This window comes from Schistocerca nitens, chromosome 5, assembly GCF_023898315.1.
Source record: "Schistocerca nitens isolate TAMUIC-IGC-003100 chromosome 5, iqSchNite1.1, whole genome shotgun sequence".
In the NCBI taxonomy this organism is placed as follows: Eukaryota; Metazoa; Arthropoda; class Insecta; order Orthoptera; family Acrididae; genus Schistocerca; species Schistocerca nitens.
This window is the reverse complement of record NC_064618.1, coordinates 147,199,242-147,222,538: the sequence shown is the minus strand read 5'-3', so window position 1 is coordinate 147,222,538 and position 23,297 is coordinate 147,199,242. Positions and strand designations below refer to the sequence as shown.

At 42.4% G+C, this 23,297-nt stretch overlaps 1 protein-coding gene across 4 annotated transcripts in view; it reads left to right on the top strand.

Annotated features, from left to right (window-relative positions):
* The first annotated feature begins 3,459 nt into the window (after positions 1–3,459).
* The window catches only part of LOC126259329 (arginine/serine-rich protein PNISR), a 40,512-nt gene continuing 20,674 nt past the window's right edge, over positions 3,460–23,297 (top strand). The window contains exon 1 of one of the 4 annotated variants that reach the window (XM_049956024.1): positions 3,460–3,590. In XM_049956024.1, coding sequence (XP_049811981.1) covers positions 3,588–3,590 — 3 coding nt within the window. In that variant the 5' untranslated portion in view covers positions 3,460–3,587. Of the gene's footprint in view, positions 3,591–3,922; positions 3,938–4,377; positions 4,394–23,297 lie in introns of those variants that run through there. The other 3 variants (XM_049956021.1, XM_049956022.1, XM_049956023.1) reach the window with 3 other exon arrangements.

Below are 23,297 nucleotides of genomic sequence, written 5' to 3'. Positions count from 1 at the left end.
TTCGATCTTGCCATCTGTAAAAATTTTCTTATTCACCTTCATGGCTCAGAGAGCTTCTCTGACTTGTCATCGTCAATAATTTACAAATTAAGCTTGAAACATGGAAATGCGGGTGAATATTCAAAACACATTGATTTTCTGGTAAAAACAAACAGCCACTGATAATCAGAACAAAAAACATAAAAAAGACTAACACATGTGAGAAAGAATTGAAAGATGATTAGTCTCACAGTCAGCATCCTATGAAGTATAATACAAAATTTACAAGCTAATTATTTTTGGAGACTTCTTTTCCAAACAAGAACGTATTTAAATTAAGCACATGTGCAGACGAAAATATTCTGGTACTTGTGCAGGCATATTTCTGCTGGTGTTTAAATTACTTTCAAGAGCAAAGGATAAAGTTTAGTTTACTTTCACTGAATTGTAATTTTTCGCACAAATTAGAAAAAAACTTCACACAACCAGCACACTTACATAGCATTAGTGGAGCTTCTTAAGTACTCTTTGTTCTATATACTGCTTTGTAAATAACGAGTATTAGGTGGGCAGGTTGTCACTACCAAAGAATGGGATGACAGCAAATTTCAAAATTCGCAATGAATGAACCAACAGAGCACATAAATAGTTCCTGCTTAATTCATCTGCTAGATAGACTGCCCCAGTCACAATACCTTGATGCCTTTTTTTCCGGAGTTCCATCCTCCTCTCTGAGGGAGGCAGAGGAGCAGGCTGTTCTAAGGTATGCTTGCATGCTCTCCAGCCATGTCGTTTTAAGGAGTTTCATTTGGTTGCATTTATTTGTTATCTCTTGCAAAAAAAGTAGGGGCTTATTTTTCTTAATTGTGAATTTATTTGCAGGAATTTTGGGAACAGCTTTGGTATACACCTTATGGCCTAAGGAAAATGTGCAAAACCTGAGCATAGCTGCTGGTGTTGCCATCTTTTTCCCTTTCCTAGCACACCTGCTTGAGATGCACTAGGTTGTGCACATCTCAGTTCGTCTGCATTGGTGTTGCCATCCTGCTTCACATCACTCAGTGGCGGTATGGGTAAGTGGCTACACAAAAGTGGGGGCTGTTGCTGCTGCTGCAGCCACCACAGTGCCTGCTTTCTCCCATCTTCTTCTCAAGTTCCTCTTTTTCTTGCTCTTTCTTCTTCCAACCCTCCAGTCAGCTGCGTTGGTCGTCAGCTCGCTCCTTCACATTTGGAACTGTCAGGTCCAATATGGCGCGGTCTATCAGATTTCTGTGATATGTGACAAACTCCTATATTTGTGCTTCCCTCTCAGTGTGTGTTGGCGCATCTTCTCTGACGACGTTCGTCGTTTGTGTGGCGCAGTTTCTCATCGTAATCTTTTTCTTCCTGTTGATTTGTATCTTGGTTCTTCATGGAGTGGTCTTCTGCTTGGGAGACCATCACGTTACACGACTGCACATCCTTTTCCGTCGCCCTCGGCTGCAGTAGCGGCCAGTGGAGGTATGCTTCTCGCAAGAGGAGGCAGGCAGCCTCCATCTCCACATGGAGCGCCATCCTGAAAAGGCTCTAGGCCTCCTGTAGAGCTGCATTGATGTTGGAATGGTGGTGGTCGTCTTTTTTTGTGGCCTGCTGTAGTGCCAGTCTTTGGTGCAGCGACATTCTCTAGTGTGGCGATGATATTTACTGTTCGCCGTGAAGGCGCCGACTACACCAGCTCAGTGGCACAGGGCCACCCCCACCCCCTCCCCTCCATCACTCTCACTTGTGCGGTGGGCGGCCGGCCGCCCATGGGTGCGGGCTGTTGCCGTCGCGTTTGTAGACCTCCCTGGGGGCTGGGTTGTGGTCTTCTAGTTCCTGCGTCTTCGACGACGACTTTTTCAGGGTTGAGAGACACCAGCCGGCCTCTTCAGCTTCTCATTGGTATTGCTGCACTCTGCAAAATTCGACATGTGTCCGCCTCAGCGGGCACACGACAGCCGTTCGTCTCTGCTGATGGTACAAGTGCAGCTGTCGTGCAGCCCTGGACACTTAACGCGTCTTGCGGCATTGTGGCAGTATTTCGCCACATGCTCTTCTTCCTGGCAGCTGTAACATTGGGGTGATAGGTCCAGGCTGGTGGGGAGAGCCTCTATCTCGACAGGAAAACCTAGAAGCTTCTGCACTGCGTATACTTCGTCATCGTCATTTGCTGTTTGCACAGCGACAATGAAGAGTGCGGCCTCTTCTTGTTCGTCAAATTGTGCAACTTGATTGCTGCATTTGGGAAACCTGCTAGCCACAGTCCTTCCTGGACTTCCTTCTCGCTGATATCTGTGGCAGTCCCCTCAGGAGTGTCTTGGTTGTCTTCACATGTCGGGGTTGCGAAGCTGTCTTCTCACCGGACTCATCAGCGATGTGGGCTGCTGTAGTGCTCTCCAGTGTCGTGTAGTCGCCCATGTTCGTCGGGGCTTGCAGCTTGATTATGGTGTCGGAGTCTACAGACTGGACAACAACTTCGAACTTGCAGCACAGCGCTGCAATGGCCAATCGTGCAGCTCTATCGACTCGTCGCCTATGCACGGAATGTTCAGGCGACGTATGATTGTACTGCAGTCATTTTCCTCCTTTTGTTCTTGCACTCGCTCGTCGGTACTTTCTGCAGCTTGGGCTTCCTGATGCGTTTTATCTTCTTCGCTATTACGGCATTTAGCTAGGCCTTGCTTCGCCATGCTGCGCGCCAGGTAACGCTGTGAGAAGAGCAGCAAGACATTTGGCAGCTGGATGGGCAGCACAGCACAGTCTGTCTGTTCTCTCTCCCTAGTTGCCCACTGCAATAGCGCGGCGCTCACTAACACTCGTGCGCACACTGCTTATCGATGCCTTCAGGAAAGCCAAATGCCTTCAGAAAGCCAAAGCATATATTTGAAAGGTGCACAGCCACAATACCTCTCGTGATGTATGTGTAAATAAAAGCACATACGAACATAAAAATAAATTCTGCTGTAACACCATCAGTATCTTAGGCGCGAAGATTTTAAACACGAAAATAACATTTTAATTTCAGTATAAACGAAATAAGCTATTCTAGCACATGTCAAATGATTCCCAGAACAAGCATGCCGAACAGAGTGTACTATGAAGAAAATTGACATAATGCGTTTCATTATCTTTCTAGCTACGTTGTAATAATTTCCTCTCTGTTTGAATTTATCAGTGTACATTTTTAAACATTATCTTTATTATATATTCTTTATTTATTTTTGCTTTTAGGCAACACTGACCGTGAGGTCAGTAATAACTTTTAAAGACTCTCTTTTACATTACTTGTTCGTAGAAATTGGTGTTTTAATTTTTTTGTTAATGTTACAGGCCTAATTTAAGTCAAATGGTTATTTACACAACGTGTATAACAATAGGTAAATGGAAGAGTCTGAGTAGAAAATATGTTAGTGAACTTCTGGCTGTCGAAATGAAGTACTTTGCATCGATCTACCTGAAGAGATCCTGTGGAGTTCTGTGACATTAGAACACAGACAAAAACAGTACTGTGTGCCTTCAAACAGTGTGTGAAGAATGAGCATCGAGGGATCGGAAAACATTTTTTCAAGTGGTAGTTTCGACTCTTCCGAATGGTGTGTAATATTATGATAAATAAGATCCATCATCTGTGCCACTGGAAGTTGTAGATCTCAAATGGAAGCTTTTGCGATCGTGCATGAAGTAGTGTGGAAAATTACCGCATCCCGAACATAACCTATAAACATCAGCATTAAACGTGTGATTAAGTTGCTGTGTTACAGATTCGGGTATTTTTGAATGTTGCTGTTACAACAGCTTTCAAATTTTTATTTGAACAAAAATGTGACAAAATTAAATAGTGGTATTTAGATGGTAAAGTTCAGTTCGATTCTCAGGGTTGAACTTAGGCTTTTTCTTGTTTCGGTGCTTGGAAACACCACTTACTAGAAGAGGACGTATGGTATGTTTACTAATAACATTTATTTATTCACATCTGCCTTCATACCCGAGAGGAACGCAGAGACTTGAATTTTTGCGTTAGTTTTCCGTGGAAGTTTCACATGCATTACAGAATTTGTTTACCGCCACCTCCCATACCGAGGTATTTTCAGGAGTGGGAAGCGTTAATTATTTAAGGAGACTAATTTGTTACGCCGTGTAAATGGTTCACATCAGTTCTGCGACTGTGTGTTGCAGCAGACGTGATAAATAATGATTTTATATCATGCGAAAGGCAATTCGGTGAAGTACTTTTGAGTCCTCAGAGAGAGTCTTCTTTCGTTTAACAGTTTTCGTAACTGACTCGAAATAGAAATTACACATCGACTGTTAATGACGTCGTTGAAAGTGTAACATACACTGTTTAGCGTGAACATTTGTTTACGAGTATCCACCCTCGTCGTGTGTTCATCACCCTGTGGGTATACCTTCCAGCTGTTGTTTCTGTGTGGTACAAATAGTAAAAGTCCACGGCATATGTTTACAGTTTAACAAGGGTCATCGTAAATAATGCCAAATGGCATTGCATTTCAACACAATTTACAAAATACTGTCGCAAACTAATTTCTAAAAATCATAGTCGTTAGCATTGACCTTTATCATGACAGTACAATAATAGAGGATGCTAACAATCAGTAAATTATAAGACACCAGTAACTGTAATGGAACATGCACACTTATGTACACATATGTAGGGATAGGGATTTATTCATTTAGTGTTGCGTTTGTTCTTTCTCGATAATGTTTTCTTCTTTGTGGTATTGATGTTGTAGGTGACATAGTCTTCTCTTCTTTTTTTTTTTCCTTTCTTTTTAAAATCATACACCATTGTGTTATGTAGTGTAAGTAAGGATCTGTTGGCTTCCAACTCAATAATTCCTCAATTCTGTTTATATTTCCACTGGCCCAATTTTATGAAATGGTAAGTAATTTGTGTTAATTGGTTTATGTTTTTACTTCCCATACAATGCAGTGTGTGTTATCAGACTACAGGTAGATTCAGTGTTCCATGTGTTTAGATATTGTGCAAACATTGATAGCGCAGTAACACTCGTAACACATTTGTTGCACAGTATTTTAGGAATGAATCAGTGCATTGTGGTCAAACAATATTTTTTGTGATTGTGCTAGGGGTGTACAAGGTTGCTAGTGATGCTGGAGCTCTGGCATTTCTATTTGAGATTTTGAAGTTGAAATCCATTTCACACATTTTTATGTTAAGTTCGGAAATCAGTTTTCATTCAAACCCAGTGAGGTAAGTCCTGTACACAAGTAACATTTTTTAATGCCAAGATTCATTTTCTGTCAGTGACTATACTGATAATGAACCCACCATTAAGTGGGTGTGTTGGCAGGCTGTTTAGGTTATAGTTTGCACTTTAATTTGCTGAGGCATCTCTGCACGTGAACTTGTACAGTTTGTTGGAGTATGCGCAGTTAATACGGTTTTATTAGTAGTAAATATTAACAACAACATTTGATGGAAGAGATGTCACATGTCTATCACTGACATAGCTCTGTTCCTAGGTAATGCTGCTGGAGTCTAATAGTTTAGTAGCTTCACTGCCTGCCCATCGACAAAGATAAGCAAAATGGGATAGAGAAGTTATGAAGTTGTCATAGCAAATGCTAGACAGTATGATTTGAAATATTTTTTATTCATTTTGGTCATGGAAAATCTAGAAATCAACCATTCAAATTTATTTTGTTTCTTTATGATGTATGTATGCAGACTGAAGCATCAAATGAAAATTTTTACAAATGCTGTGATTTGAACCCAGGTCTCCTGCTCAGTAGGCAGATGCACTAACCATTATACCACACTGGCACACTGACTTTGCACAACTGCACTTACTACCCTAGGGTTTTATTAAAAATAATTTAAGATCTCTGATATATATTGATGTGACACATTCACTCCTGGCTTGGTCACAGTACCATCAGACATGATTAACACACACTCACACTTCTGAAATTTTTTCATTTTTAATTGCAAAAAATTAACTGCGAACATTTGCAACTTCCAGCAAACTTCAAAATTGTGTTTTGAGAATATGAATAGTCACAGGATGTTAACTGGCTTGAGAAATTATAGAGTGAAAAGACTGCAAACTGTCATCCATGACATAAATGCCTGAAATTCTTATACTATCAAAATATTTGTATATAAAGATTCGATAATCTGAAATTTTTTGATTCTTTACAAACTATTTTCTGTAAAACGCCTATTGTGAATATTCTAAAAATTGTGTGGTATGTTTGTATGTTAGTTGGTGATTGTATTTGTAGAAGGTTCAGTCAGAGTTGGCAATATTTTGAGGTGCAAAATTTGAAAAATTTTTATGTTAGACCTGGCTAATCTCCATGTTAAAAAATCCTGGATGCTTAAGAATTGAAACTGACTGCCAATTTTGAGAAAAAGCAATGCAAAACTGGCATACCATAGTCAAAATAATTATTTTACAGCTGTACAAGTGAGTGGGAAAAAAATTATTCATTTTGTTCAAGCATTTTATAAAAGAATTGGGACATATAGGAAACAGATTTGTATATACATTTTTCTGTTTCTGATATTATTTATAAATTTTTATTGTATTCTGTCATAATTTTACTTCTTTATGCCATTCCATGAATTAAAATTGCCTACACTATAACAACCAACACCACAAAGTTGGAAAGAGTTAAGATTTTCAAAATTTCTTTTTCATCTTTTTCCCATTGACCTTCTGTAACCAAGCTGAATTTGCAGATGCACAAGGATAATCCAACAAGAGTAGTACTTGGGAAATGGGAACTGAACGCTGATCTGTTATTGATGGCCATTTGAAAGAATTAGCCATACCATGAGGTGTCATAAAGGAGACGGTCGTATTTTGCACATTATGAGAGAGACAGTAATTATTTGTCCCACCCACCATAAGCATAAGAAATGAAGTTGCTCACAATAACATCTTCTAAAGTATTCTGAGATCTCTGCATTTCACACTCATTAATGGGCTGCATTTCATGGAGAACTGTTCATGTAATGTCTATGGCTCTCAAAGATGCGACACAGCAAAGACTAGACTGAATTCCTACCTCTGACGTCATAGCAAATCACTCTACATCTACATGGTTACTCTGCAATTCACACTTCAGTACCTGGCAGAGGGTTCATCGAACCATTTTCATACTACTTCTCTAACATTCCACTCTCGAATGGTGTGTGGGAAAAAGGAACACCTAAATCTTTCCTTTCAGCTCTGATCTCTCTTATTTTATTATGATGATCTTTTCTCCCTACATAGGTGGGTGCCAACAAAATATGTTCGCATTTGGAAGAGAAAGTTGGCGATTGAAATTTTGTAAATAGATCTCGCTACTAAGAAAACCGCTTTTGTTTCAGTGACTGCCACTCTTGTATCGGAATTCCCCTGATGTACTTTCATTTAGGAGTAAGAGTTTCATGTTTTGTAATAATTTCGATATGATGTGTACAAATCGAATAGCATCTCTTGTAGTATCAACAGCCTCCTACTGGAGATTAAATCTTGTTGCAAGATGTTTACTGAGACCTCCTATCCCATCACATGCACTTTTTTTGCTGAAAATATTGTTTTTTAACTTATTTCCTGTACATGTTTTCCACACTCATAGAGCTGAAAGCTCATTTTCAAAATGAGATGCTGTACCATCAGTCATATACACATGTTTAGGAAATGTATGACCTCCAGATGCTATGTCATCAATTATCATCCTGGCAGCATAGCCTGCATGTACACTGTCATGAATGAGACTGTCACTGACACTAGCAAAATAGTGGGTTACAAGGAAGTGAGCAACACCTATGAATATTTCCGCTTGTGATATGTGCCCGTGGTAACTTTGAACTTCGTTCTGCAAAGCAGCAGACCAGTTCTCAGAAAAGTCGAAATGAGGAACTGGTGTGTCAGTACTGTGGGATGTCACTGATTTTGCTTCTGCTATGGCCTGTATCTGAATCCTTTGGATATGAATATGAGATATTCCTTTCATGAGTCAATGCCTAACCTCTATAATGAACTTTGCTAGCTCCATTCTCTTCTTCACCGCCTCTTCTCCCTCCCACAATGCGTAGTTTACATCACTGTCTGTATCCTGAAGGTTTAATGCTTCAACAGTCGTCCCTTCAGCACCAGGACACACAGCACATTCCTGCAACCAACATTTTTCTTGCAGCTCTTTACACATCTATCTCTCTGCACTTATTCCCTATAAGTTTCAAATTAGTGCAGTAATTACGTGTCCATACTTCCTTCAATGGCTGGCATTTTATCCATTTTGGTCATAAGGGCTAGAATTTCATGACACCAATTTTGAAATTTGGGTTCTCATTTTCCATTAGGAGATATGCTTCTCTTACCAATCTTGTATAAATTTTTAATTTTTTCACCATTTTCATTAACAGAGATAACATTAGCCTGATTAGGACTTTGCCTGCTGCAGTCTTTGTTGTCACTTAAGAAATATTCCAGAGAATAAGCATACATCTTGTGACAGATGCACACAGGCATGCCCAAATACCTTTTTCATTCCTTATTTTACAAGCTTTTGGAATTAAATAATGTGAGAACGTGGGTGTGTATTTCCGTATCTGCCACTTGGAGTAGCTATCTGGTATCAATGTCAGCAATTGTACCTTCTCAGTATAGGTGGCTGCAGAGAGAACAGTGTTCAGATTTTGAGACCATACATCACATTGAGTGCACATGTGACTATCTTCAGGTTCTGCACCAAGTGCCTCTGCTTTATACACTTCACAAAGTTTTGAAGATATTGCTTGTTTAAAACTTGTTTCAAGTTCTTCCACTTGTATTTGTATGTACCATTTTCTACTTGTGCTTCTTGTCTAGCCTGGGTGTTTAAGTCTGGATACGTTAGGGGCTACAACAGAAATGCCAACATTCAATGCATCAATAACTTCACACCCAGGAATATAAGCATCTGCACTGTATTCTTCAGTTTTACATTCGGGTGACGGCAATTGTTCAGGTGGGCTGGCTATCACTAAATTTCTATTTGTAGTGAGTACAGCAATTGCTGCACAATGGATGTCATGGTGACACATTTACTTGAGGACCAACGTATTTCAGCAATACCTCTGACAGATTTCCAACAATTGTGAAGTGCTTTTCACTTTTCTTAAACACCAACTTCTTGTGTCTTTTTTTTTTTTTTCATGGCCTTTGCATCTCACCCATTCACTGCTATATTTCCTCACTGACATTGTACCTAAGAAAATGTCCAAACCAAACACAAAACTGTATGCAGAATGATTCATTTGCAGCTTCTCACTCGTTATAAACAGAAGAGCACTAGAAACAGTGTTGCCAACTTGTAGATTTTACACTAGAAATTCGATGGATGCGAAATATGCAGAATGTTGGAAAATTTGTAACACTTTAACCAGAAAAATATTGTCCACATTGTTTGCAGTAAGTACTAATGCGTTTACAAGACAATGTATTGTGCAATTTTCATAAGTTTTGTGATAGGGGTTTTTAGGTCTCCCCAGGGGGCCCACAGTTCTTTTCTGGGTACATGTGTGGCGCGCACGGGGCCCTGAGCTATTGCAGCCTCCTTTCCTTTCCTTTGAAGGCTGCATTACCATCCCTCTTCCTCTTCCTCCTCCTCCTTGCTCCTTTGTCCCTGCCCCCTCTTTTCCCTGTAAGTGGACTTCTTTATGTTGACCTGGCTATCCTACTGGCTTTGTTTTGTGTATGCTGTTGTTTAGTTTGCTGTTTCCATCTCCTTTTCGTCATTTTTGGTCACCTTGGGGTTTGACCTCCATTTCCAAAAAATTTCCATTCCGTGGGAGCCATTTGGGGATGAACTCCCTACCTAGCTTCCATGGTGCAGGTTCCTCTCCCCCTCCCCACCCCTTTCCCTTTGCACCCTGGCCTCCCTCCTGCTAGGTCACCAGCACAGTAGCCAGTCCATGTGGTGGGGCTGTTAAGTACCCACTTGGCTGAGCCCCCTGAAACCACAGGGATCACACTGCTAGTACCTGAGTTGTTAACGTTTTGTGTATTCCCAGGAGTCGATGCTCATAGTTTTGGGGCACCAGAACTCCTGGCAATGGCTGCTGTGCCAGACGGCCCTTGCTGTGGCTGGGTGGCGCCCAAGGGGTGAGCCCCTGATTGGAGTGGGTGGTACTAGGGCGGACTCAGTACAGGGCATTATTTTCCACCGAGATCTTCTTCTGCAAACTGACGAAGAGCTCCGTGCTAACCTCTAGCAGCGAGGGGTTTGTTTTTATGCCGTGTGCAGCGAGGCCCTCCAAACAATCGCATCGCTACGGGCGCCTTTATCATGGCCTTTGAGGTAGGTGTCCTCACAGAGAAGGTCAAGGTAATGGTGTATCGGTATGATGTCAAACCTTATATTCCACAACCGATGAGATGTTTTAAATGCTTAATGTTTGGACAAGTCTTCCCGCTGCACCACTGATCCCCTCTGTGGTGACTGTGGGCACCCCCTCTATGAGGGGAGTGCCTGTGCTCCCCCGCCAATGTGTGTAAATTGTAATGGAGCTGTATTCTCCATGCTTGCCTACGTGCCTGGTGTTTGTGAAAGAAAGAAGGATTCAAGAGTACTAAACCTTACATCGGCTCACCTAGACTGAGACTTGTCAAAAATGTGAGTGGCTCCGGCTCATCCCGTGTCTATGACCTCTACTTTTGCTTCAGTTATGTCCATTCCCCCTCCTACCCCCTCCTCTTCCCAGTCCCACCCCATTTGCCCCATGCCTTCAGCCTCCTCCCCCTTCTCCCATTCCCCTTCCCCCTCAGTGCTCATACCATCCTCTTCGGGTGCTGCTCCCCCTCCCTCGCCGGAGAAGTGCTCCCCTCCTTCGGCGGCTGGCGTTACTGGAGCTCCCTCCCAGGACTCCAAAGGCGATCTACTGCTCCGCGTAGGCAGGCAGTGTGACTCGCGGCCAGTGGGCGCCAAGATTGCCTGGTGTAATTCCGTGCCTGCCCTTGCTGAAGTCTGCCCTTCTCTTCCTTCGCAAGAGAAGAAGCAGAAATGCAGGAAGAAGGGCAAGGCCCATCTGGTACCCCCTGAGGTGCGGCCTTCCCCTCCTACAGTCAATGAACCAACAGAGTCTGACCCCACCTATATGAATATTACTCCTTATCGGTGACAGATAGCGACTCTGTGGTGTGACTGACTCCAGTCCAATCACTTCCACTTCAGCTTGAGAATCCTCCAGTGGAATTGTAATGGATATTTGCATCACCTTCCAGAGTTGCAGCCCCTTCTTTCCTTCTACTCTGCTGCTTGTATTGCACTCAAGGAGACCCATTTTGTCAATTGTTACTCACCGACCCTTCGTGGGTTCCACGCTTTCTGTTGGAACCGAATTGGCCCCTTGCGGGCTTCTGGTGGTGTTTGCACCTTGGTCCGCAAGGATATTGTTAGTAAATGGGTTCCCCTCCATACCACTCTGGAAGTCATTGGTGTCAGGGTCCATCTGGCCACTCCAATCACAATCTGTAATCTTTACCTCCCACCTGACCGGCCGCCCACATCCCATGTCCTCACTTCCCTTCTTCAACAACTCCCTTCTCCCTTCCTGTTATTAGGGGACTATAATCCCACAACCCTCTTTGGGGTAGTCATACGACTATTGCTCTGGGCAGGACAGTTGAAGCTGTTCTGGTAGGGATTGACCTCTTTTTACTAAACACAGGCACTCCCACACACTTTAGTGTGGCGCACGGCACTTTCTCAACCATTGACCTCTCCATCTGCAGTCCCGGCCTTCTTCCCTCCATTGAGTGGGGTGTCTATGATGACTTATGTGACAGCGACCATTACCCAATTGTTTCGACTTTCCATCAGTGTCTCTCGCTCCGTCACCCTCCCAGGTGGGCCCTATCTTAAGGTGGATTGGGGTGCCTTCTCCTCTGCTCCAATCCCCCCTGTATTGCCACACGACAGTGTTGATGAATCTACTCAGACCTTGACTGCCTCCATCCTTTCAGCAGCTGTTTCAGCAATCCCTTCTTCTTCAGGTTCCCCCCGCCGGAAGATGGTCCCTTGCTGCAGCCATAAAAGACCGCTGCCGTGCTCTTCAACACTTAAAGTGGCACCCTTCTACTGCTCTTCTTCTGGTCTTTAAATGATTCCGCTCCCAGGCCCGCTACATAATCAAATTTCAGAAACAGATTTGCTGGGAATTATTTGTAATTCCAATAGGACCCCACACCCCCTCTGGGCGAAACTCCAGCGAATTTTTGGCCACCGTCCTCCCACTGGGGTTGCCGGAATATCTGTACATGATGTTGTTACCAATCCAGACTTTGTGGCAGAAAATTTCGCTCAACATTTTGCTCAAGCTTTGGCGTCGGCTCAGTATCCGCCCATGTTACTTCTCCTGAAAGAGCGTTCAGAATGACTGCCTTTGTCTTTTGTTACTCGCTGCTCAGAACCGTATAATACCCCATTTAGCGAGTGGGAATTTGCCAGCGCCCTCGCCCTTTGTCCTGACACAGCTCCTGGACCAGATCGGATACATAACCAAATGCTCCAACACTTATTGGTTGTTAGCCACTGTTGTATATTGACACTCTTCAACCGTCTGTGGGATGAGGGAGTATTTCCTACCCAGTGGCAGGAGAGTATTGTTGTTCTGGTGTTGAAGCCAGGGAAGCTGCCTCTTCAGTTGGATAGCTACCGTCCAGTTAGCCTTACTAACACCCTCTGCAAGCTCCTTGAACACATGGTGAGTCAGCGGCTGTTTTGGATCCTGGAATCCTGCAACCTTTTTATCGACTCAAAGTGGTTTTCGCTGTGGCTGCTCTACGGTAGATGACTTGGTGCACCTAGAGTCTGCTATCCGGTCGGCTTTTGCCCATCGACAACACCTCCTTGCAGTCTTCTTTGATCTGCATAAAGCCTATGACACCACCTGGCGCCACCGCATCCTCACCACTCTTCAGGAATGGGGCCCTCATGGCGGTCTGCCCGTTTTTATCTTTAATTTTCTTTCTAATCACTCTTTTTGGGTCCAGGTTGGCTCCTCTTACAGCTGTTCCCATCGACAAGAAAATGGGGTTCCACAGGGTTTCGTGCTGAGCATCCCTCTCTTTCTCATAGCCATTAATGGTCTAGTGGCAGCTATTGGGCTGACAGTGTCCCCCTCTTTGTATGCTGACAATTTTTATATCTACCTCTCCTCCTCCGTAATGGGCACTGCAGAACGCCGTCTCATAGGGAGCAATCTGTCGGGCCCACTCATGGGCTCTCTCCCGTGGCTTTCAGTTTTCGGCAGCCAAGACTTGTCATGCATTTCTGCCGTCGCTGTACAGTCCATCCCCATCCGGAACTGTTCCTCGATGGTCAGCCCCTCACGGTTGTGGACACCCATCACCAACTGAAGAGGACGTGCTGGTCCCATCTCAGTGTTCTTAGGTGTCTGTGCAGTTCTTAGGTGTCTGTGCAGTACCACCTGGGGTGCAGATCACTCTGTTCTCCTGCGATTGTATCAAGTGTTGGTCCAGTCTAGTTTAGACTATGGAAGTTCTGTCTATGGTTCTGCGTTGCCTTCGACACTGTAGATCCTAGACCCCATCCACCACTGTGGGTCCGACTTGCGACTTGTGCCATCCGGCCTAACCCCATACTTAGCCTTCTCGCAGAGGCGGGGATTCCGCCACTGCGAGTTTTGCGCCAGCAACAGCTGATATCTTACGCACTCCACATTCGCTGCACCCCAAAGCACCCTAATTATGATCTCCTTTATCCAGACATGGAGATCACCCTGCCACAACGACGGCCATGACATGGGCTTACGATGGCTGTCAGCATTCAGTCGCTCTTTTCTGAGCTCCAGCACTTACCTTTACCACCTCTCTTCTCCGCTCATGCATGTACCCCTCCATGGTGTCTCTCTCGGCTGCAACTCTGTTTTGATCTCTCAATCGATTCAAAGGATTCTGTCCTTCCGATGGCTCTTTGCCACCAGTTCTCCTGTCTCCTTAGATCCTTTCAGGGTTCAGAAGTGATCTATACTGATGGCTCCATGGTCGCCGTCCGCACCTATGTGTGACGCACGGAACTTCACTCTTTGCCAGATGGCTGTAGTGTTTTTACTGCAGAATTGGTAGCCATATTGCGCGCACTGGACCATATATGCTCCTGCTCAGGACTATCCTTCACTATCTGTACTGACTCACTGAGCGGTTTGCACACTATCGGCCAGTGCTTCCCTCGCCACCCGTTGGTCATTGCTATTCGGGACTCCCTTTCTCTCTTCGTTCAAAGTAGATGCTTGGTGGTTTTCATTTGGACCCCAGGCCATGTTGGGATTCCTGGCAATGAACTTGCCGATCAACTGGCTAAATTAACTACTACCAGGCCATCTCTCGCTACTGGCATTCCAGAAATAGACTTCCGCCCTGCATTACGTTGTTAGGTTTTGGGCCTTTAGGATGCAGAATGGAGCACTCTTTCTTCTCCGAACAAGCTCAGGGCAATAAAGGATTCTACAACTCCATGGCGGTCCTTCTTACGGGCCTCTCGTAAGGCCTCTGCCGGCTCTGCATCGGCCATACTTTTTTGACTCGTGGTTATCTCCTCCGCCATGAGGACCCCCCTCTCTGTCGTTGTGGATTGATGTTGACTGTGGCTCACATCTTATTGGACCGCCCCAACTTAGCCACCCTGCGACGGACTTTTAGCTTTCCAGAATTGCTACCCCTGGTGTTGGCTGACGATGCCTCAGTGGCGGATCTCGTTTTAAGTTTTATTCGTGATGGGGGTTTTTATTGCTTTATTTAAGGGAGGGGCCTTCCACATTATTGGTGAGTGGAGGGGACAGCAGGCTTTCATGCTCCCCCCTTCACCCAGACTGGATTGGCTTCATCTGGGCTTGGTGGTTCACCCCGGCCCTCTACCTTCCCACACCTTTCCTCATGAGGTCTGTAATGTCCTGAGCATCTCTTGTCTCCTGTGCTTCTTTCTTCATGCCCCTGTCATTAGTCACTTTCTTTCCCTCACTCGTCGTCTGCCATTTTCCTTCCTTCCCTGTCAATAGTTTATCATTTTATGGACGTTGTAATTCCCTCTTTTAATGTGGGATTTTATCGGTTTTAGTTAATCTCAGGTTGGAGGGAATGATGACCACGTAGTTTGGTCCCGTCTCCAACCAACCAACCAAGCAACCAACTTGTAAAAATGTGATTTTTTTTTTTTTTAATTTTTGGTAATAAGTATTTACGTAATATAGATACCTGGAGCAGAGACGATATTGTTTATAATTATATCAGTTGTGTCTCAGAAGTTATCATTCTTTTACTTTCCAAATTAGAAAAAAATTAAGTAAAAAAATTAAAAATTTTGTATTTTCTTCTTAAATTGGTTAGTTAAAAGGAAGCCCGTGTGTGTGTGTGTGTGTGTGTGTGTGTGTGTGTGTGTGTGTGAGAGAGAGAGAGAGAGAGAGAGAGAGAGAGAGAGAGAGAGAGAGAGAGAGAGAGAGAGAGAGGGGGGGGGGGGCACTAAATTTGAATACATAAAGAGGGAGCTTTAAAGCAAAACATATGCCAAGTAGGACTTTACCATTTACAAAAACAAAGGTAAAATGAAAATATTTCATTTCTTAACACGTATGATATACAGGTCTAACATAAATTTTTGCAGTGAAATATATTGTCATCAATTGATGTGTCCTGTATGATTTGAGATGAAATTGACCCCTAGAACAACTCCCTCCTTTATCCAAATTCCCACTCACGCCTCAACCCACTTGGTATTCCCCCTAAATCACTCAAATTTTCATTTGTTGCTTCAGTCTGCATGTGTACATCATAGGTGTTTGAGATTTGAAAATGTCACTGGATTTATTTATTTGATTTGATTTATTTATCTGTTCATCCATAGACCTCTTAGTACAATAGTATTAGACATGTCATAAAGTCTTTAGTAATTTCCCTGTCTAGGCAAATCATCAATGATTTCTTCAGCAAGACTGATATATTAATCTATAAGTAAATGTAGATAAACTAGTCTATGTTGCAGTACCCTATAGCTTCCATTAAAGTGCGAAGATTCTGTATAAGAAATTCCATCTTTGCTACCAAGCCACAACAATTTCCCAGGTTGTTTTTTTAAAAATCAGTTGCCATTGCTGAAGCTCACCAAGGTTTCAAATGTGTAAGCGATAATTAGCACTACCTAGACATAAAATTTTTGGTGATTTTTCATTTTAATCAAGAATAAATTTTGAAGTAGCAAATTCAGCGGTTTTAATTAGGCCCAATACATTTCAGACACATTTTACTTCTTTACGATTAGGGCTAATTTTATTATTTACTGATGTTGTCATATGGTAATTTTAACTACTTTCTTGCATAAACTATCCACTGAAAATATTTTATTTGCAGATCAATGTCATTTCTTTTATGAAGTGTTGTAATGCAGATTATATTTTTCTGCACTTGATTCCGAGTCTAAATGGTCTAGGAGTTATCACATTAAAGGATCCTCGCACTTTTAATACATACAACATTTTGTATACATGTTTTCTCAAGATAAGAGGGGGTGGGAGAGAATGTGTTAAACATGGCCTCCTTCTCTTACCTTCTCCCCCCCCCCCCCCCCCCCCCCATTAGGGAACTGTCCGCTTCCACCCATCTGTTTCGACACAGGACATCGTCAGTATGGCGGAAATGTCTACTTCCGGTGTATACAGTATGGCAATGAACCATGGACCTTGCTTGCCGTTGGTGGGGAAGCTTGCGTGCCTCAGCGATTCACATAGCCGTACTGTAGGTGCAACCACAACGGAGGGGTATCTGTTGAGCGGCCAGACAAACGTGTGGTTTCTGAAGAGGGGCAGGCTTTTCAGTAGTTGCAGGGGCAACAGTCTGGGTGATTGACTGATCTCACCTTGTAACACTAGCCAAAACGGCTTTGCTGTGCTGGTACTGCGAAAGGCTGAAAGCAAGGGGAAACTACAGCCATAATTTTTCCTGAAGGCATGCAGCTTTACTGTATGGTTAAATGATGATGGTGTCCTCTTGGGTAAAATATTCCGGAGGTAAAATAGTCTCCCATTCAGATCTCCAGGCGGAGACTACTCAGGAGGACATTGTTATCAGGAGAAAGAAAACTGGTATTCTACAGATCAGAGCATGGCATGCCCAATCCCTTAATTGGGCAGGTAGATTAGAAAATTTAAAAAGGGAAATGGATAGGTTAAAGTTAGATATAGTGGGAATTAGTGGAGTTCGGTGGCAGGAGGAACAAGACTTGTGGTCAGGTGAATACAGGATTATAAATACAAAATCAAATAGGGGTAATGCAGGAGTAGGTTTAATAATGAAAGGGAAAACAGGAATACGGGTAAGCTACTACAAACTGCATAGTGAACGCATTATTGTGGCCAAGATAGATACGAAGCCCACGCCAACCACAGTGGTACAAGTTTATATGCCAACTAGCTCTGCACATGTTGAAGAAATTGATGAAATGTATGATGAGATAAAAGAAATTATTCAGATGATGAAGGGAGATAAAAATGTAATAGTCATGGGGGACTGGAATTCGTTAGTAGGAAAAGGAAGAGAAGGAAATGTAGTAGATGAATATGGAATGGGGGTAAGGAATGAAAGAGGTAGCCGCCTGGTATAATTTTGCCAAGAGCATAACATAATCATAGTTAACAGTGATTTAAGAATCATGAAAGAAGGTTGTATACGTGGAAGAAGCCCTGAGATAATGGAAGGTCCCAGATAGATTATATAATGGTAAGACAGAGATTCAAGAACCAGGTTGTAAATTGTAAGACATGTCCAGGGGCAGATGTGGACTCTGACCACAATCTATTGGTTATGAACTGTAGATTAAAACTGAAGAAACTGCAAAAAGGTGGGAATTTGAGGAGATGGGATGAGGGTAAACTGAAAGAACCAGAGGTTGTAGAGAGCTTCAGGGAGAGCATTAGGGAACGATTGACAGGAATGGGGGAAAGCAGTAGAAGAAGAATGGGTAGCTTTGAGAGATGAAATAGTGAAGGTAGCAGAGGATCAAGTAGGTAAAAAGATGAGGTCTAGTAGAAATCGTTGGGTGACAGAAGAGATATTGAATTTAATTGATGAAAGGAAAAAATATAAAAATGCGGTAAATGAAGCAGGCAAAAAGGAATACAAACTCCTCAAAAATGAGATCGACAGGAAGTGCAAAATGGCTAAGCAGGGATGGCTAGAGGATAAATGTAAGGATGTAGAGGTGTATATCACTAGGGGTAAGATAGATACTGACTACAGGAAAATTAAAGAGACCTTTGGAGAAAAGAGAACCACTTGTATGAATATCAAGAGCTCAGATATAAACCCAGCTCTAAGCACTGAAGGGAAAGCAGAAAGGTGGAAGGAGTATACAGAGGGTCTATACAAGGGCGATGTACTTCAGGGCAATATTATGGTAATGGAAGAGAATGTAGATGAAGATGAAATAGGAAATATGATACTGCGTGAAGAGTTTGACAGAGCACTGATAGACGTATGTCGAAACAAGGCCCTGGGAGTAGACAACATTCCATTAGAACTACTGACAGCCTTGGGAGAGCCAGGCCTAACAAAACTGTACCACCTAGTGAGCAAGATATGAGACAGGCGAAATACCTTCACACTTCAAGAAGAATATAATAATTCCAATCCCAAAGAGCAGGTGTTGACATATGTGAAAATTACCGAACTATCAGTTTAATAAGCCACGGCTGCAAAATAATAACACGAATTCTATACAGACGAATGGAAATAGTGGTAGAAGCCAACCTTGGGGAAGATCAGTTTGGATTCTGTAGAAATGTTGGAACACGTGAGGCAATACTGACCCTACGACTTATCTTAGAAAATAGATTAAGGAAAGGCAAACCTACGTTTCTAGCATTTGTTGACTGGAATACTCTCTTTCAAATTCTGAAGGTGGCAGGGGTAAAATACAGGGAGCGAAAGGCTATTTACAATTTGTACAGAAACCAGATGGCAGTTATAAGAGTCGAGGGACATGAAATGGAAGCAGTGGTTGGGAAGGGAGTGAGACAGTGTTGTAGCCTATCCCCGATGTTATTCAGTCTGTATATTGAGCAAGCAGTACAGAGAACAGAAGAAAAATTCGGAGTAAGTATTAAAATCCATGGAGAAGAAATAAAAACTTTGAGGTTCACCGATGACATTGTAATTCTGTCCGAGACAGCAACGGATCTGGAAGAGCAGCTGAACGGAATGGAAAATGTCTTGAAAGGAGGATATAAGATGAACATCAACAAAAGCAAAATGAGGATAATGGAATGTAGTCGAATTAAATCGGGTGATGCTGCGGGTATTAGATTAGGAAATGAGACGCTTAAAGTAGTAAATGAGTTTTGCTATTTGGGGAGCAAAATAACTGATGATGGTCAAAGTAGAGAGGATATAAAATGTAGACTGGCAGTGGCGTGTAAAGCATTTTTGAAGAAGAGAAATTTGTTACCATCAAGTATAGATTTAAGTGTCTGGAAGTTGTTTCTGAAAGTATTTGTATGGAGTGTAGCCATGTATGAAAGTGGACGTGGACGATAAATAGTTTAGACAAGAAGAGAATAGAAGCTTTCGAAATGTGGTGCTACAGAAGAATACTGAAGATTAAATGGGTAGATCACATAACTAATGAGGAAGTATTGAATAGAATAGGAGAGAAGAGAAATTTGTGGCACAACTTGACTAGAAGAAGGGGCCGGTTGGTAGGGCATATTCTGAGGCATCAAGGGATCACAAATTTAGTATTGGAGGGCAGCAAGGAGGGTAAAAGTCATAGAGGGAGACCAAGAGATGAATACACTAAACAGATTCAGAAGGATGTATGTTGCAGTGGGTATTGGGAGATGAAGCAGCTTGCACAGGATAGAGTAGCATGGAGAGCTGCATCAAACCAGTCTCTGGACTGAAGACAACAACAACAACGACAACAACGTCACTACAAACTCATTGCAACAAACATCAACAAAATAAAGTCATCTGAAGGTTTCACTCCAGCATTAGAATTAAGGTAATGGGGGCAACTGTGGGAAGTAGGGCGCATAGGATGGTGTCAAGCTAAATGTACATCAGTACAAAACTCTGCACCATCGCACATATGTTATCCACAAAATTTAAGGAAAAACTCAGTTTACGAGATAATGCTACAGCCACTAAACTGACAGGAATCGTACACTTAACTCAGCCTAAAAACACGACCCCAAAAGCCTCCAGTAAAATCACCTAGATCCCCCCCCATACTCACACATATATATACAAAAGCAACCCAGCCCCCACAACTTCCCACCAATACACCAACCCCAACCCACATGATACCACTAAAAAACACAAAACCCACAAAAAAGAGTAACGATCAAAAACCAAAACCAACCACTCCTTAAAAAATTCAACAACATAACCGGTCCTCTCCGCACGAAACAAAGTAACATCTAAACACATCCTTCCCCCACTTGTAACTGGTTCCATCAACCTCACAAACAGTACCTACAACCTTATCTTCCACACCCACTCAAACCCAACACTCTCACACCCTTGGTATATACATCCTCCCCACAGCCCTTAAAAGAAGAAAAAAAAAATAAAAAATAAATAAATAAATAAAAAATATCAGGGATGCTTTTCCATCAGCAATACTCGTCTAAATGGGATTGAAGATTGGAAGAGCACCGCTTCCCCCTTCCTGTTTCATTGCTCCCTGCCCCCCTTCCCCCACAAACCCCTCTACGGTATTAGTGCAAGCCTGAGAGTCATAATCTTTAAACTGAATACCATTGTTAACCACTAAGTTTTCATAACATCTCTTCCACAAACCGGACTACGACAAAAATGCATCTGCCTAGCAATACTACCTTCCTCCAACTTCAGGTACTGCCCATAAGCATGGCACCTAATATTATCTGCTGATAACCTAAAAACCTGCAGAACCTTTATAGTCGACAACATATCATCTCTAAAGCAACATGTGGTGAAAAGATAGTCAGTCGTATCCATCCTTTAATATATACACAAATCACTGAAAACAAAACACATATTTCCAAATTCGCATTATAGGGCTCACTACCTAGACCCAAGTAAACCCATGTTATTACACGGACAACCAAGACTCAAATGAACCCAGTACCATACTTCTACACCACCAGAACACACCATCAGATACAACAACATGAAATCTGCAAACATGAAACTGTAGTGTTGGCAGAAGAGCCAACACCGTTTTGCTAGAGGAGGCCGAAATACACGCGTTCAAAGCTCACGCAGACTGGCGTGAGGTCTGGAACAATTAAAGGAATTGAGTCTAACAAGAAAAGAACGTAATTCTTGGAATACTTAACTTTAATCCATAATTGGTGTACATCGCTCTTGACGGTACAGGTTTTATAATTTCCATATTAACTGGTCATGGCGCCTTGCTAGGTGTGGTGGCGCTCGGTCTGCAATCACTGACAGTGGCGACACGCGGGTCCGACGTATACTAATGGACTGCGGCCGATTTAAAGGCTACCACCTAGCAAGTGTGGTGTCTGGCGGTGACACCACAGAAACAACACAAAAACACCTGTCTGACAGTGACATCATACTCCACAACACCATTATGTCATAGGTGAAAACAGAGAAGTGGAATCAGATGCTTCCAATGACCCCTGACACGCCTCTCTCTCTCTCTCTCTCTCTCTCTCTCTCTCTCTCTCTCTCTCTCTCTCACACACACACACACACACACACACACACACACACACACACACACACACCATTGATAGGCAGTACTGGGATGTCAGTAAAGTACATTGAATATCCCTCTACCATGTTTTATATTGTCAAACTAAGGCGACATGATGCAGGTAGATAATGTGTAAAATAACTACTAAATAACAGTCATCTCTTAATGTTGAGAAGTTACAACCAGAAACTAAATTCCTCCCAATTTTAGTGGAGAAACAAATACTTGACATTGATCGTATCTCAACAATGTCAGTAATATTTGTGTTTCAGTTAATTGTGTGACACTCATAATGAGAGGATGTAGCCTGGAAAATTCCATTTAGGATCGATCTTTGTCTTTTAGTACGACTTTTCTGCTCAATAGATGTGTCCAATACAGAAAATACATAATTTGTAAAAGATTTGTGCTATCCACAACTTTTGAGAGCAGACAGAAATGTTACAGAAAATGGTAACTTACGAGGTACGACAATAAAGTAATGAGACTGATTTTCTTTGCAAGATGTGGCAACCCTGCAGGTCTGCTGGCTTTAGAACTTGATGCAACATGCTTTATTAACTAAAAAGTAAATAAATACAGTGTGTGCAAAATACAGCACAGTTACAGACTATGTTGTCAAAATTTATGTACAGAGCATATGTTAAAATATAGACACGTATCTTCAATGCCTATCCAGGCTTGCTTGCATATGTTGAGCAGACGACAGCTATGATTACAGAACCAAATTTAGCAAACGTGTAGCTTACAAAAATGTGATACGAACTTTCTCACATCTAAAACAAAAAGTAGAAAGACTACATGAAATATGGTGGCTAATAGGTAGTGTAGTATGACACTACAGAGGGTAGCAAATAACATGTCTCAGCCCCTGTGTATCTCTTATCTTTTTCTTTTTGCTGCTCAGACACCTGACACACTACTTAACAGGGATGAGACATTCTGTCCATTAGCAGTTCCTGCGACACAACAATAAAAATTGTATTTGTGTGTCATTGGTTGCTAAAAAAGCTCTGTATGACTTGAAAACTGACATGATGAAAACATAATTTCACTGCGGCCTGTATGGAATTACTGATTCAAGCCTAAGGGCTGTGTAATGCAGCCCTTTTCCCCTCCCTCTCCCTCTTGCACTCATCCTCTACATCATCATTTATTCCTGTCAATTGAGTTATTACAACGATAATGCACTCTTCTGGAGATTCGATCTGCCTGACATAGAAAACAGTTTTCTTTCCATCATCACCAAAACCAGTTTTACCAGAGCCTGTTATTGACAGTGGATTTAAGGAATGATTTATTCAATAATGAACTTCAACATCTGTGTTACAGTTTACCTGGTTTTTAAAGGTTGTTCAGATGTATCTTTCTCACAGAGTTGCATTTTCTGTGTCTAATTAGACACTGCAATAGAAATATTTTCCTGAGCCTCTTGAACATTTCCGATCAATTTCTGGAACTTAACAGTTGCAGTAAAACTGATAGGGGAAAAAAGATACATTAAATCTTAAGCTTCAGGAGTTTTAAAGCATCTTCTTTGTAAGGAAGAAGAGGCAAACAGAAAA